At 52.4% G+C, this 13,008-nt stretch overlaps 1 protein-coding gene across 16 annotated transcripts in view; it reads right to left on the reverse strand.

Annotated features, from left to right (window-relative positions):
- Positions 1 to 13,008, reverse strand: part of SIPA1L3 (signal induced proliferation associated 1 like 3) — a 237,685-nt gene that overhangs the window by 39,914 nt on the left and 184,763 nt on the right. For 15 of the 16 annotated variants that reach the window (XR_009537315.1, XM_060132592.1, XM_060132600.1 and 12 more), the window contains 2 exons: positions 7,454 to 7,581; positions 2,017 to 2,135 (listed from right to left, as the gene is read on the reverse strand). Coding sequence is in view for 15 of the 16 variants with exons in the window: in XM_060132592.1 (XP_059988575.1) it covers positions 2,017 to 2,135; positions 7,454 to 7,581 (247 nt within the window). In the remaining variant the exon portion in view is untranslated. The remainder of the gene's footprint in view (positions 1 to 2,016; positions 2,136 to 7,453; positions 7,582 to 13,008) is intronic. The other variant, XM_060132601.1, reaches the window with a different exon arrangement.

The following is a 13,008-nucleotide window of genomic DNA, read 5'->3' on the forward strand; positions in this document are numbered from 1 at the left end:
CTCCCTGGTCTCCCAACTCCCTGTCCCTGTCTCCCCTCACCCCTGGCCCCCCATCTGTTCCCTACACGCAGCCAGAGACAGGCTGTGAACACTTGCGTCAGTTCATGTCCTCTCCCGGCTCACTCAGGGGAAAAGCAAGAGTCCTCACCATGGCCTCTGAGGCCCTGTGTGATCTGGTTCCAGGTTCTGGTCTCTAACTTTATCTCCCGCCTCCCTCTTGATCACTCTCCTCGAGCCACACTGGCCTTCTCGCTGTTCTTTGAGTATGCCAGGCACACTGCCCCCTCAGGGCCTTTGCACTTGCTGTTCCCTCTGTCTACAATGCTCTTCCCTCAGATATTTTCATGGGTTGCTCCTTACTTCATCCAAGATTTTGCTTAAAGGTTACCTCCTCAAAGGCCTTCTCTGACCACCTCATCCTAAAGTAGCCGTGCTTGACACTCTTTTCCCTTGACTGTACTTTGTTTTTCTTTCACAGCAAGAATTGGTTCTTACCATTATATAATGAAATCTGTTTCTTTACTTACTGCTTGTTGCCCCCGCTGGGATGCCAACTTTGTGAGCACAGGGGTGCACCTGCCCTCTTCAACACTGTGGTCCCAATGCCTGGCACACTGTATGGGCCCATCAAACACCCACTGAATGAATAGATGTGAAGAGACTTCCAACTGCTCACCAAAACTATCTCCTTCTCCTGGGCGTGTACACAGGACTACATTTCCCAGTTCCTCCTGCAGTGACCTGTGGCCATGTGATAAGAGTCCTGGCCAGTGCAATATAGGTAAAAGTGATTTATGTCGGGGCTTCCCTGGTGGCAGAGTGGTTAAGAATCCGCCTGCCAATGCAGCGGACATGGGTTCGAGCCCTGGTCCGGGAAGATCCCACATGCCGCGGAGCAACTAAGCCCGTGCGCCACAACTACTGAGCCCGTGCGCCTAGAGCCTGAGCTCTGCAACAAGAGAATCCACCTCAAGGAATGAGAAGCCTGCACGCAGCAACGAAGACCCAACGCAGCCAGAAAAAAAAAGTGACTTATGCCATTTCCAGGTCTGAGCCACAAAAACCTTCCCTTTCCCTCCTACCCTCATCTGCTGCAAAGAGGCAGGGACCCAGGGGAGGGCTCTGAGGCCCTGAGGGACAGCTACAAGAGGGAGGGAGCCTGGGTTCCTGAATCACCATGTGGAAAGCTGCTCACCGAGTACCCACACTGAATTGTTATTTGAAAGGGGAATAAACTTCTATTGTGTGAGGTCACTGAGATCTGGGGGCTGTCTGTTATAGCAGTTAACCTATTGCTATAGATTGAATAGTCTGTGTTCCCCCAATATTCATAGGCTGAATCCTCATCTCCAGTGGGATGGTATTAGGAGGGAGGGCCTTTGGGAAGTGATTAGGTGGTTATGAGGGTAGAGTCCTCATGAATGGGATTATAAAACCGCTATATATTTTCACATATTTATCCTATATATGTTTATATATTCCTCATGAATGGGGTTATAAAATCCATATATGTATTTATATCCTTATAAAAGGGAGCACAGAGAGCTCCCTTCACACATGAGGTGGAGGGAAGGCCGTCTGTGAACCAGGAGGCAGGTTCTCACCAGACGCTGAATCTCCCTGCGCCTTGACCTTGGACTTCCCAGCCTCCAGAACTGTAAGACATAAATTTCTGTTGCTCATCAGCCACCCAGCCTGTGGCATTTTTCTTACAGCAGCCCGAGCTGGTGAAGACACCTACCACAGCTGAGGTAATGAGGAAACTGTGGCTTCAGGGGCTGAAGGTCTTTGCTCAAGATGACGTGGATGGCAGGGGCTGGAGCCAGGATGTGCGCCTGGCTGGGTCTAACTCCAGACCAGGCTTCTCGCCCCTCTGCTGGAGCAGAAGCGGGCAGAGGTGGAGCATGTGCTCATGTGTGCTGCTCAGAGGCCCACACCCAGGTGAAGCCACCCAGCCCTAGGCAGTCAGGGCGGGTAAGGTGGCCCCCGGGGTTGGCAGGCGGGGCCCAGACTCACCTTGGAATGCCTGTTGGGGGAATCTTTGCCTGCTGTGTCCTGCCTGGAGGTGTGCTTGCTCCCGCTGCTTCCAGTCATGGCCGAGAGCCGGGCCTGGGCGGGCACATGCCACAAAGGCTCTGCATTAAGACAGGAGACACACCAGTGGTCAGAGATGACTCAGGCTCTGGCCCAAGTTCACCCAAAGAATCTGGTCCTTAATGTGGTTGGATGGTCCCACCCCTCTGCCAGCTTGTCTGCTCAGCTCACACACGGCCACGACCCCCATCAACTCATGTCTTGGGGCCTAACAACACTCGGTAACAGAATGTTTACTGAGCACTTACCGTGTGCCAGGCACCATTCTAGTGCTTGACATGCGTTAAGTTCGCGAAGCCCTCCAACAGCCCTCCATCCACAAAGGAGCTTGAGCACCTTTTCATCCTTACTGGCCATTTGCATTTCCTATTTTGTAAATTACTTGCTCATATCCTTTACCCATTTTTCTATGAGACTGACCGTCTTTTGGTGAATAAGATTCTTTATGTAACCGAGGTCGCATTCCTTTGTTGCTTAAACGTGCGTAGCTTTTTTTGGTTAAATTAAAGTGGAATCATAATAAGCAATGTCTCACAACTTGATTTCTTACTTTACAAATAAATAATACTTACACTTGCTTTTTGCTCTGTATCTTCATAATACATCTTCACATAAGTTAACTGAACATGAAGTTACCTTATTTTTAATAGCTGCACAGTATTCCATCATGTGAATGGACATCAATGATTTAACCAGTTTCCTGCTGATTGGACATTCCGGTTATTTTCGATTTTTCTTAATGTTCTTGTGGCCTTCCCTCTATACCCAACTTTGAGCAAGTGTGGAATTATGTTTGGGACAGAATTCTCTAAGTGGAATGGCTGGTTCAAAGGTGAAACAGGTTTAAAATCATGATGGCTGGTGTGGGTGTAAATTAGTCTAAATTCCCAAGGCTAGCCAGTGTGCCTGAATGGAGCATCGGATCTTAAAAAAACACACAACCCCGGTGGAGGGCTAGTTGGTATCTATCAAACTTGCAAATGCACTAACAGAGGACCCAAACCCAGGCGGTCTAACACCAGAGCCCACAATTTTGATCAGTGCTGAATAATTATAATAACGATAATTATTATTAAGCACACGTCTGTATCAGGTATTACTATAAGTGCTTTGCACGCATTACCTTGCTACATCCTCTCAGTGATACTGTGAGGTGGATATCAGGACCAGTGTAATAGATGAAAGAGAACATTAAGACTCAGAGAGGTTAAGTAACGGGTCCAAGGTCACAAAGTAAGAAAGAGCTTCAGACCTGTGCTCTCAACCCCTGTACCCTCTCTGTGCTTCCCCAATAATGACAACTCCAGTGACAGTGCAGAGTGAGTGCTCGAGAAGCAGAAGTCGTCATTCCCTTCGTGATGGGCTGGGTCCTGTGCCGAGGGCTGGGCAGGTGTGATCCCACTGGACCCCGAAAGCACCCTGCAAGGAGAGACACTTAGGGTGTCCGCCACAGCAGAGGGACCTGAGGCTGGGAGAGAGGAGGTCACCGCCAAGGTCACACAGCCGACTCAGAACTTCTCACCAGGCCTGTCGGAGGCTGAGCTCACAACCATACACACTGCTGCCCCCAGTGCAGCCCCAGAGGGCTCTGGGCCCATGTTCCTGCTGGGGAAGGTGGGCCTGGAGGGCCAGGCACGGCACTCAGGGACACGGCAGAGAGCAGCTTGGCTGGACATTGCCGAGGGTGTCACTGCCTACGTGGCTTTCATTTGGGAACCATGGTCATGAGAGTGGGCAGGCTGGCTGCTTTGTCCACCTACTTTACCTCTACAGACGCTTTTCCTCCCTGGAAGCATCCGACACGCCCAGGAGGCTCTGGTCCCCTGGGAAGTGGGCAGACCATGCCAGGAGACCACATTTCTGCAGAGAGCCAAGCCCATGGCATTCACACCCAGCCTTCTCTACCACCTATGACACCAGTGGCTCCCACACTTCTGTCTCTGGCTGGACCTCTCCCCGTAACTTCAGACTTGTATACGTGGCTCCCTCACACGCCTCCACTGGGTGTCTGCTGGGCACTTCCCACTGGACACGGCCAAAGCCAACTCCTTATCTGGCCCCAAACCTGCATCTCTCATCATCTCCATCCTTTCAGCTGCTTGGGTCAGAAACTGGTTATCATCCTTGAGCATCAGGGAATTCTAACTTTACCTCCAAAGGACCATATCCAGAACCTGCCCATCTCTCCCTCTCCACTGGCCCCACCCTGCAAGAATCTGTAGCTAGAGGGACCCTGTGAACACCCGAGTCAGATCCCATCCCTCCTGTGCTCAGAAGAACTGAGTCCCGTGGTTCTGAGTGAAGGACGGAGTCCCCACCATGCTCTCCCCGTCACCTCCCTGGCCTCATCTCTCACTTATCCAGCCACTCGGCCTCTTTCCTGTTCAACCAACACCACACCCCCTGCTACCTCAGGGTCTGCAACCAGCTCCCTTTCCCTGGAATGTTCTCCTCCCAGTTGGCTCCTCTGCATTCTTCTAGCCTCGCCTAAAATGTGATTTGCTCAGAGACACCCTCACCCCCAGACCCTACCAAGCTCTCTAGGCGCTGTGTTTGTTTCCACTTAATACTCAGCATTATTAGTGAGTATTTATTACTCGGTGCTCCTGCTATTGCCTGTCTCTCCCACCAACTGTCAGCACCAAGAAGGCAGGGGGAAAAAAAAAAAAAAAAAAAAAAGAAGGCAGGGGACACGCCTGTCTGGCTCACACTGTATCCCTGGCACCCAGCCTGGCACATATCATTGGTGACGTGTTGAATGAATGGAGGGATGAAGGGCTAGGTTCCTGCCCCTCCTTGGCCGCCCCAGTGTCCCCTTTGTCCCTAGCCCTGCCCTTAGCAGGCCCTGATCCTGGGCCCTTCACCGGCCCTCTGAACTGGGCCCCAGTGACCTTCTGGCGCTCCTGCTTCACTCTTGACACACCTGGGTGGGTGACAGACATGGACGTGGCTGTGAGAGACGTGCTGAAGACACGGCCAGGCACGGGCCTGGGGCAGCTGGTGGCTCTGGGGCCACCTTCCTAACCTGGGTGCGCTGAGGCTTGAGAAACACTCACTCTGTGGTGAGGGACTGTGGTGTTGTCTGTGGGTGATGAGGGTTAAGGAGGGTTCTAGAACCAATAGGTCTTGGTTCAAATCTCAATGAAACTACTCACCAGCAGGGACCTCTGACAAGGGACAACCTTTCTGTGCCTCATCTTCCTCGTTTCTAAAACAGGGCAGTCACGGCACCCAATCTGTCGTGTTCCTGAGATGATTAAACAGGAGGGAGTGTACAGCACCGGAAACCGTACTGCTGTCACTGCAATCACGGTCATCTGACCAGGGCTGGGCACATCCCCACATCCATCGTGGCACCTGATTCCCCCACCCTGGTCTTGAATACATTCTAAACTTTATGACAACTCCTAGACACAGACTGCCCTGATGTGTGTGTGTGCAGGGAGGGGTTAGTCAACTTATAACAAGGTCTCAAGGAAGTGAGAGGGGAGACGAGCTCTAGGGGACAGAAGAGGAAAGAAAGGAGGGACCACGGTGAGCTTCTGTGACTCCTTATTTGGGGCCCATGGTGAATGCTGGAAACATTTCCTTCTTATTCTACACTTTGGTGTAATGACATCGCCAAGCAACGCGTTTCTCTTCGTCTCAACTGGGTGGGGTGGGGGGAAAAGGATGCAAATCTGCCTGTGCTGGAGCAAAGATCACAGACTGCGGGCAGGATCAAGCGTGCTGAGGAGAGGAGCGAACCCATGTCTGCAGGTCCCGGAGGCAGCAGCAGTGGCGGACAGTTGGGGGTTGGGGCGATCTGCTTGCCTGCAGTCCAACCGTTGTCCCTGGTTTAAGAGAACCATGGGGCGGGGGTGCTGAGGAATTCTCCAGGCCCCTAATCCTGGGGCAGGCAACCTCTCCCCTGCCCCACAGTGCCCGGGGGAGCCGGTGATGTGCTGCCATGGTCCTCCCCGCCGAGAGCTGCCTGGATACTCTCGAACACCCGCTGCGTGGACACCTCCATCTCCTGCCCCTCTGAGGTCAGCGCTCTCTGACGCTTCACTGATTGTCTTTCTTTTGAACCCACCAATCACCTGCTGGTTCTCACACTTCAAAGGGGCTACAACTTTGTTATGAGGAATCGTGTTTAAGACATTCTTCTAAGTAGTACATGCCCATGATTAATACTTATACATAGAAGAACAGACAGATGAGAAGATGCTCAGTCTCATCAGGCATCAGAAAAATGCAAATTAAAAACACAACATGATACTACTACGTGCCCACTAGGAAGGCTGAAATGAAAAGGCTGGTGAGGACGGAGCACATAGAGCTCTCTCTCTGTCGTTGGTGGGAGTGGTGTAAATGGTTTGGCAGTCTCTTATAAAGTTAAACGCGTGTCGTTGGTGGGAGTGGTGTAAATGGTTTGGCAGTCTCTTATAAAGTTAAACTCTTATAAAGTTAAACGCAATTCCACTCCTAGGTATACTCCCTGCAGAAATGTGAGTATGTGTTCATCAAAAGACAGGTATGAGGGTATTCCTGGCAGCACTATTCTAAGCAGCCCCTAACTGGAAACCATCCAAATGTCCTTCAACGTTAGACTCAAGCAAGAAATTGTGGGTCATTCAGACAATGGATATGCTACTCAGAAATGGCGTGGCTACACACAACCACGTGGCCGACCCTTACCAACACAATACTGAGCAACAGAAGCCACACACACACACACACACACACACACAGTGCATCCAGTGGGAGTCTACATTCCATATGCGTTAAGTTCAAAACCAGGCAAGATTAAGTCTGGTCGTGGGAAGCAAGACAGGGGTGGCCTTTGGGGATACTGATTGGGAGGGGCTGGGGCCCTCCAGGAGGCTGGCCAGGTCTGTCTCTTGCCCTGGGTGTGGAACATGGGCGTGTTCACTTTGAGATACGCTATCACACTAGATGCTCCAGATCTGGGCTCGTTTCTCAGCACAGCAGTCGAGAAGCAACACGGGAAGCTTTATGTAACGAGCAGCCTCAGAACGTTGCCGGCTCGGCTCCCCTGAGAGCACCACTTCCAGCCCTTTTCAACAACTTCCCCGGTGGTCCCCACCTCCAAGCCGCACACACACCTGTGCCCTGGCTCCTGGCCGACAGTGTCGGCAGACCCCGTCCGCTGATGCCCTGCCCGGGTGGAGATGGATCTGGCTCACTGGTCCCTGCCGCTCTCCCGGGCGACCTCTCTAATCTTACGTGTGGCACTTACAGCGTTCTTTTGTGTTTTATCCATCACTGACAGGAGGAGGGGTGTCACCTGTCACGCTGTGACTAAGAGGTTGTGCAGGGTGAGGCCAGGGGCACAGCTGGCCTGCGGAGACCTTACCTGGCTTCTGGCGCTCCATGGTGCTCTCCTGGCTGGTCAGGCCGCCTGAGGAGGACTCGCCGCTGGACGTCCCGTCGTGGCTGAAGTGGGGATCAAAAGACAGCAGTGGGTGTGGGGCAGCTGTGTACCTGCAGGGGAGTAAGAGGACCAAACACAGGGTGAAGGGCTGGTGTGTCAAAACCAGTGAGACTTCCTCGATGTGGGGTTTTAAATACACGGGAAGCCCCGTGCAGAGGGGAGGCTAGGTGAGGAAGCCTGGAAACGTGCTATTAACTGAGGGTCAGGAGTGAGTTCTGCACGGGAAGCATGCCAGGGAGCCGGTGGTGGCAGGGCGTGTGGGCCAGGTGGGGTCCTCAAGGAAGGAGGGGGCAGAAGGCACCTGGGCAACAGCCCTACCCAGAGGTTCCTCTGGGGTCCCGTTTCTTGGCTGCGAAACGGGGTGAGCTGTCATCAGCAGCCCCCGCCTCCAGGCCTGTCTTGGGCTCCCTTTGTCTCTGGTGGAGGAGGGCAGGATAAGGCTGCGTTTGTAGGTGTAGGAGGCCTGGAACCTGGCGGCCTGGTGATCAAACCTCCCCTCGGCCTCTTGCCCAGCCAGGTACAGTCACTCCCTTGCCCTGAGCCTCAGTTTCCCTAGTTGTCAAGAGGCAACTGCAGTAGGTCCTTCCTTGCAGGACTGAATGTCGTCCTGTGTGTCCAGAGCTTAGCCTGAGGCTGACAGGCCGGAACTGTGTATGTCTCTCCGGTGGAGGAAAGAGCTGCAGAGGAGAAGCTGTGGGCTCAGGCTTCAGAACAAGGCAGGTCTGGGCTCAACCCCAGCTCCATCCCTTACTAGCTGCGTGACCTTGGTTGGGCAAGCGCTCATCAGTTTGAGCTGCCGTTTTCCTGTCTGAAAAATGACACTTTCTGCTTCACAGGGTCGTGGAGGAATGAAATAACAAAGTTGTCTCCTAGACAGAGATTCTCTTGGAGGCTGGCCCTGCACGCCCGCAGGCAAGGGCTGAGATTTAACGGAGGGATTGGCAAAAGGTTCTCTGTGGCCTCAGGTCCCACAGACATTCTCTATGAACCCGGAGTGAATCCTGTGGGCGCCTCCCAACGTCCATTCCACCTCAGATCAGAGCCAGTCATGGCGGAAACCTTCCCCCTGCCTGGGGTTGGTTAGGGACAGGCACATGAGATGTGAGAGGATGTGAGTTATTAAGACTCCCATGAAATACTTCTGGCTCTTCACCTGGCAAGCACATGGCAGGACCACACTTCCTTGCCCCTTGAGACGGCTGGCTGGGACTGTGTGACTAGTTCTCACCAGGGAGCTGTGAGGCAGCCTGCGTCCTGAGAGGTCCAACCAGTGCTGGACCTGCGGCGTGGGTGCAAAATAAACCTTCGCTGGCTTTGGTCACTGCAATTTTCAGGCATCTGTTACCCAGCATAACCTGACTGAAATGGGGGAAGTCTGCTGAGGAGCTTTGGGGAAAAGTCTCCTTGCTCCGAAGGGAGCTGACATGGAAAGATGGCCTCTCTTCTTCACCAGGCGCTGCTGGGCTCAGAGCCGCTGTCACCCTCTCCCAACCAGCCTGAGAACAAGGCCAGTGCTGAGCGTGGAAGGGAGTAGGCACCGGGCCCTTGATGATGTTGTCGGGATGCTGGATTAACCCTCCCTGGAGCCTGCTCTGCCTCTGAACCTTCTTTGCTGTGACATAACACATTCCTACAGCATTCTGAGTCAGCCAAGTTTTGGCTACTTGCCACCAGAAACATTCCATTGACATAAGCCCTGGACTTTGCAGGAGTCGCTGAGCCTCCATTAATCAAGCTGATACTGTGATTCCCCATCTGGCTCCTGTGCCTATACTTGCCACTTGAGAGGATGATAAACCAGGACCCCCCAAAATCCGGAAGAGGAGTTAACTGACTTCTCCAGGGTCACCCTGCCAGCCCTCAGCCAGGGCTGTCTCTGTAGAGACCAACTCTAAACCCCTGGCTTCAACGCCTCCAGGGCAGCAGAGGGGTGCTGCAGAGGTGCACTGGACTTCCTGACATCTCATCTTGACTCACCTGCCAAGAAAATACACAGTATCCCCGCTTCTCCAGACCTTGAACTCTAATGCCTCCGGGAAAAAAAGAGTCAAAACAATAAAAAAGCAGAGGCAGTCTTCAGCGTAGCAGCCAGCCAACCTCCTGGTAAAATGTGGCTCCGGCACAGCTGGAAACTGCAGTGTTGATGTGTTTATTCCATTGTCTCAAAATGTCCATATCGAGTTCTGAGCACTAAAGGAAGACGGCAGTGGAGGGATCAGCTAAAGGAAAGCGGAAGGTCCCAGTGGTAGATGCTGCAGGCTGCTCCCTCAGTGTCTACTCTCTGCTTCCACCTTGATAACGGAATCCCAACTGTACTGGGGGCAGCAATGTGATCGGCTAACAAACTACATTTCCCAGGCTCCCTTGCAGTCCTGGCCAATGAGGTAAGAGTACTGCACGTGACTCCCAGGCAACCTCTGGAAGTGTGCGGTGGGTGCCTTTACCTCATTATCTCCTTAAGGCCGAGCAGCCACCTTCAGATCAGTAGGCCACAGGCCAAGGGTGACAGAACGTCGGCGAGGAGGAGCAGCCAAACCCAATCCCAACTTTTTTTTTTTTTTTTTGGCTGCACTGCGTGGCTTACGGGATCTTAGTTCCCCGACCAGGGATTGAACCTGGGCCCTGGCAGTGAAAGCGCCGCATCCTAACCACTGGACCGCCGGAGAAGTCCCCTGATGGACTGTCTTTAGCTGGATATATGTTACCAGCTTCATCTCTCAGCTAACTGTCCCCAGTCAAGACAACCTGTACTTTGTCCATTTATGTAATTCTCTCACTAAAAAGCCTTCTTATTATCCCAGTGCAAACTGAATGACCTATGTTGACCATTCTTTAGGTGCTGAATATGTCCTATTTGGGGCCATTTCTATCATTACCACATCCTGGTCAAGCTGATTGGAAACTGGAACATTCCAGAATCTCACCATGCATAGCTCTGGGCAAAACTTCCCAGAAGCAGGTTTGGGCTGCCAGGATCTTGGCTTTGAACTTCCCACTCCGCCATATAGGAAAGTACCAAGACGGAACTGAACTCCTGAGGGCAGGGCTCCAGGCCTGGGTGGAACGGTGGATGGGTGCGTTACAGGAGGACTGGGGAAAGGGTGCACGGACGATGCAGCCACCGCTAGCTGCCACCCCAGTCAGCATCACCTTCTTTGCCTCTGCTGGTGGCGTCCAGATTCTGCTCTGGCGGCCATCCCTCTGACGCGCGACTTGTGTACATCCTGATGGTTTAAGACAGTCATGGGGGTCCAATGGGACCTTGCCAGGGGTTAGTTCAGGGGTGGGCAAGTGACCGAGTTCCTTTACTGTTAGAAACAGAGAGAAGCTCTTCCTCCTTTTTCTGCAGGGCACCGGTTTTGCCTGGGGCCACAGTAGCCCTTGGGGGTCATGAACGGAGCCAGGTCCCTGAGGGCGACCCTGTACGATTAACCAGCCCTAGGCCCACCCCACCTCTGGACTTATTACGTGATGATGATAAATCCCCCTGATGCTCATGCCTTCTTGAGTTAGGAATTTTGTCTGAAGTCAAATGCCGCCTAACTGATATACCACTCTTTATGGAAGTGGCAGAGAAAAACAAAGGAAAAAAAAAAAAAAGGGAGCCAGGTGGCCTCATGGGCAAATGTCTGGGGTCCACGCCAGCCCTGCAGGGTGCTGAGCTGGGTACACAATTCTGTCTTAGCGCTCTGTACTGAGTTTGGAGGTTTGCTCATGTTGCACACGAGAGTGGCAAACTCCTGAGGACGGGGACGGCATCTGCAGCTGCCGGCACAGCCCTGCATGCAGCAGTAACAGTCAGAACCCTCACAGAGCACTTACTGTGTGCCGGGCTCAGTCCTAAGTGCTCGAGAGAGCTTCCCTCCTAGAATGTCCTCAACACTGCTCAGAGGCAGACTTTTTTTTTTAACAGCTAATTTCTCTTTTCTTTTTTTTGGGCCTTGCTGTGTGGCATGAGGGATCCTAGTTCCCTGACCAGGAATGGAACTTGTGCCCCCTGCAGTGGAAGTGCAGAGCCCTAACCATTGGACCACCAAGGGCAGACGTTTTACATGTGAGCAAACTGAGGGGCAGAGAGGTGAAGCCCACTCTCACATGGCTGATGAGGTGCAGGCCATCTTGCCCTTCTGTCTCAGTAAATCTAAAATGGGCCACAGGACAGGTTCTGTCTATGAGGGCCTTCGAGCTCCAAAAAGCCTGATGAATTTGGCAAGTTGCAGGCCCGCTGGAGAAGACAGCAGGAGACAGGAGTCCTGAGGGGGGAATGTCCGCGGCTGGGCTGGAATGTCTGGCTTGGGTCACACAGGCTCCAGGATGTCAACTGTGCGGCAGGAAAAGGGGGAAAGGAGCTGGGGCCAAAGGCCACTGGGGCAGCCTGACTCGTTCCCGGGCCTCTTATTGCTGGCTGGTGACTGGCCATGAGACACACTTTTGGGGGTTTAGGGGCTGAGGTGTGCTAGGAATGGTTGGCAAAATTTGGAACCTAGCTGTTGACAGAGATAAAAATTGCTGAGACCTAGGCCACAGAGAGCCGAGTCAGGCTCCATTGGTGCTCTGGGAAGAGAGGGGTGGGCTGGGAAGAGTTGGCATCCAAGGGAAAAGTGAGAGTTTTTCACTTGCCAATGCCAGAAAGCCTGAAACACAAAATCACAGCCATCAAGTGTCACTGTGGGGTGCGGACTCCATTAAGGACCATGCATGTCACCCTGATTTGGAGGATGCGCTCAGAGTCTCATGGGCAGGCAGGACAGCTCTGGGTCAGAGTCGGTCCCTTGGAATCACATAGGCCTGGGTTCCTGGAAAAGTGATCTTGGCCAACCTTGGCCAAGTGGATTCACCTTGTTGAGCCTCAGTTTTCCCTTTCCCTCTGTAAAATGGGACACGCTACCCACCTCATAGAATTGCTGGAAGCACGCGTTGAGATCATGCGTATAGCTCAGTGGAACAGTCTAGAGATTACAGAAACAGACTCACACAAATGTGCCCAATTAATTTCCCCTTCCAATGAATTTTTGCTTTAAGAAGCAAAAGCAATACACTGGAGGAGGGAGAGCCTTTTCCATAAATGGTACTGGACATCGGCAGGCAAAAAAAGGAACCTCAACCTAAACCTTTCACCTTAGGCAAAAACTAGCTTTGAAAAACTCAAAGTGGATCATGAACTTAAATGTAAAATAGAAAACAATTAAAACTTCTAGGAAGGGAATTCCCTGGCGGTCCAGTGGTTGGGATTCCGCGCTTCCATTGCAGGGGGCACGGGTTTGATCCCTGGTCGGGGAACTAAGATCCCGCATGCTGCACAGCATGGCAAAAAAAAAAAAAAAAAAAAAAAAAAAAGGAAAATCTTCTAGGAAAAAAAAATCTTCAGGACTCAGGACTAGGCAGAGCTCTAAGATTTAACACCAGAAGCATATGATCCATAACAGGGAAACAATGATAATTTGGAGCTCGTCAAAATTAAAAACTTTTGAAAGACC

The sequence above is a fragment of the Lagenorhynchus albirostris genome, chromosome 19 (assembly GCF_949774975.1).
Source record: "Lagenorhynchus albirostris chromosome 19, mLagAlb1.1, whole genome shotgun sequence".
NCBI lineage: Eukaryota > Metazoa > Chordata > Mammalia > Artiodactyla > Delphinidae > Lagenorhynchus > Lagenorhynchus albirostris.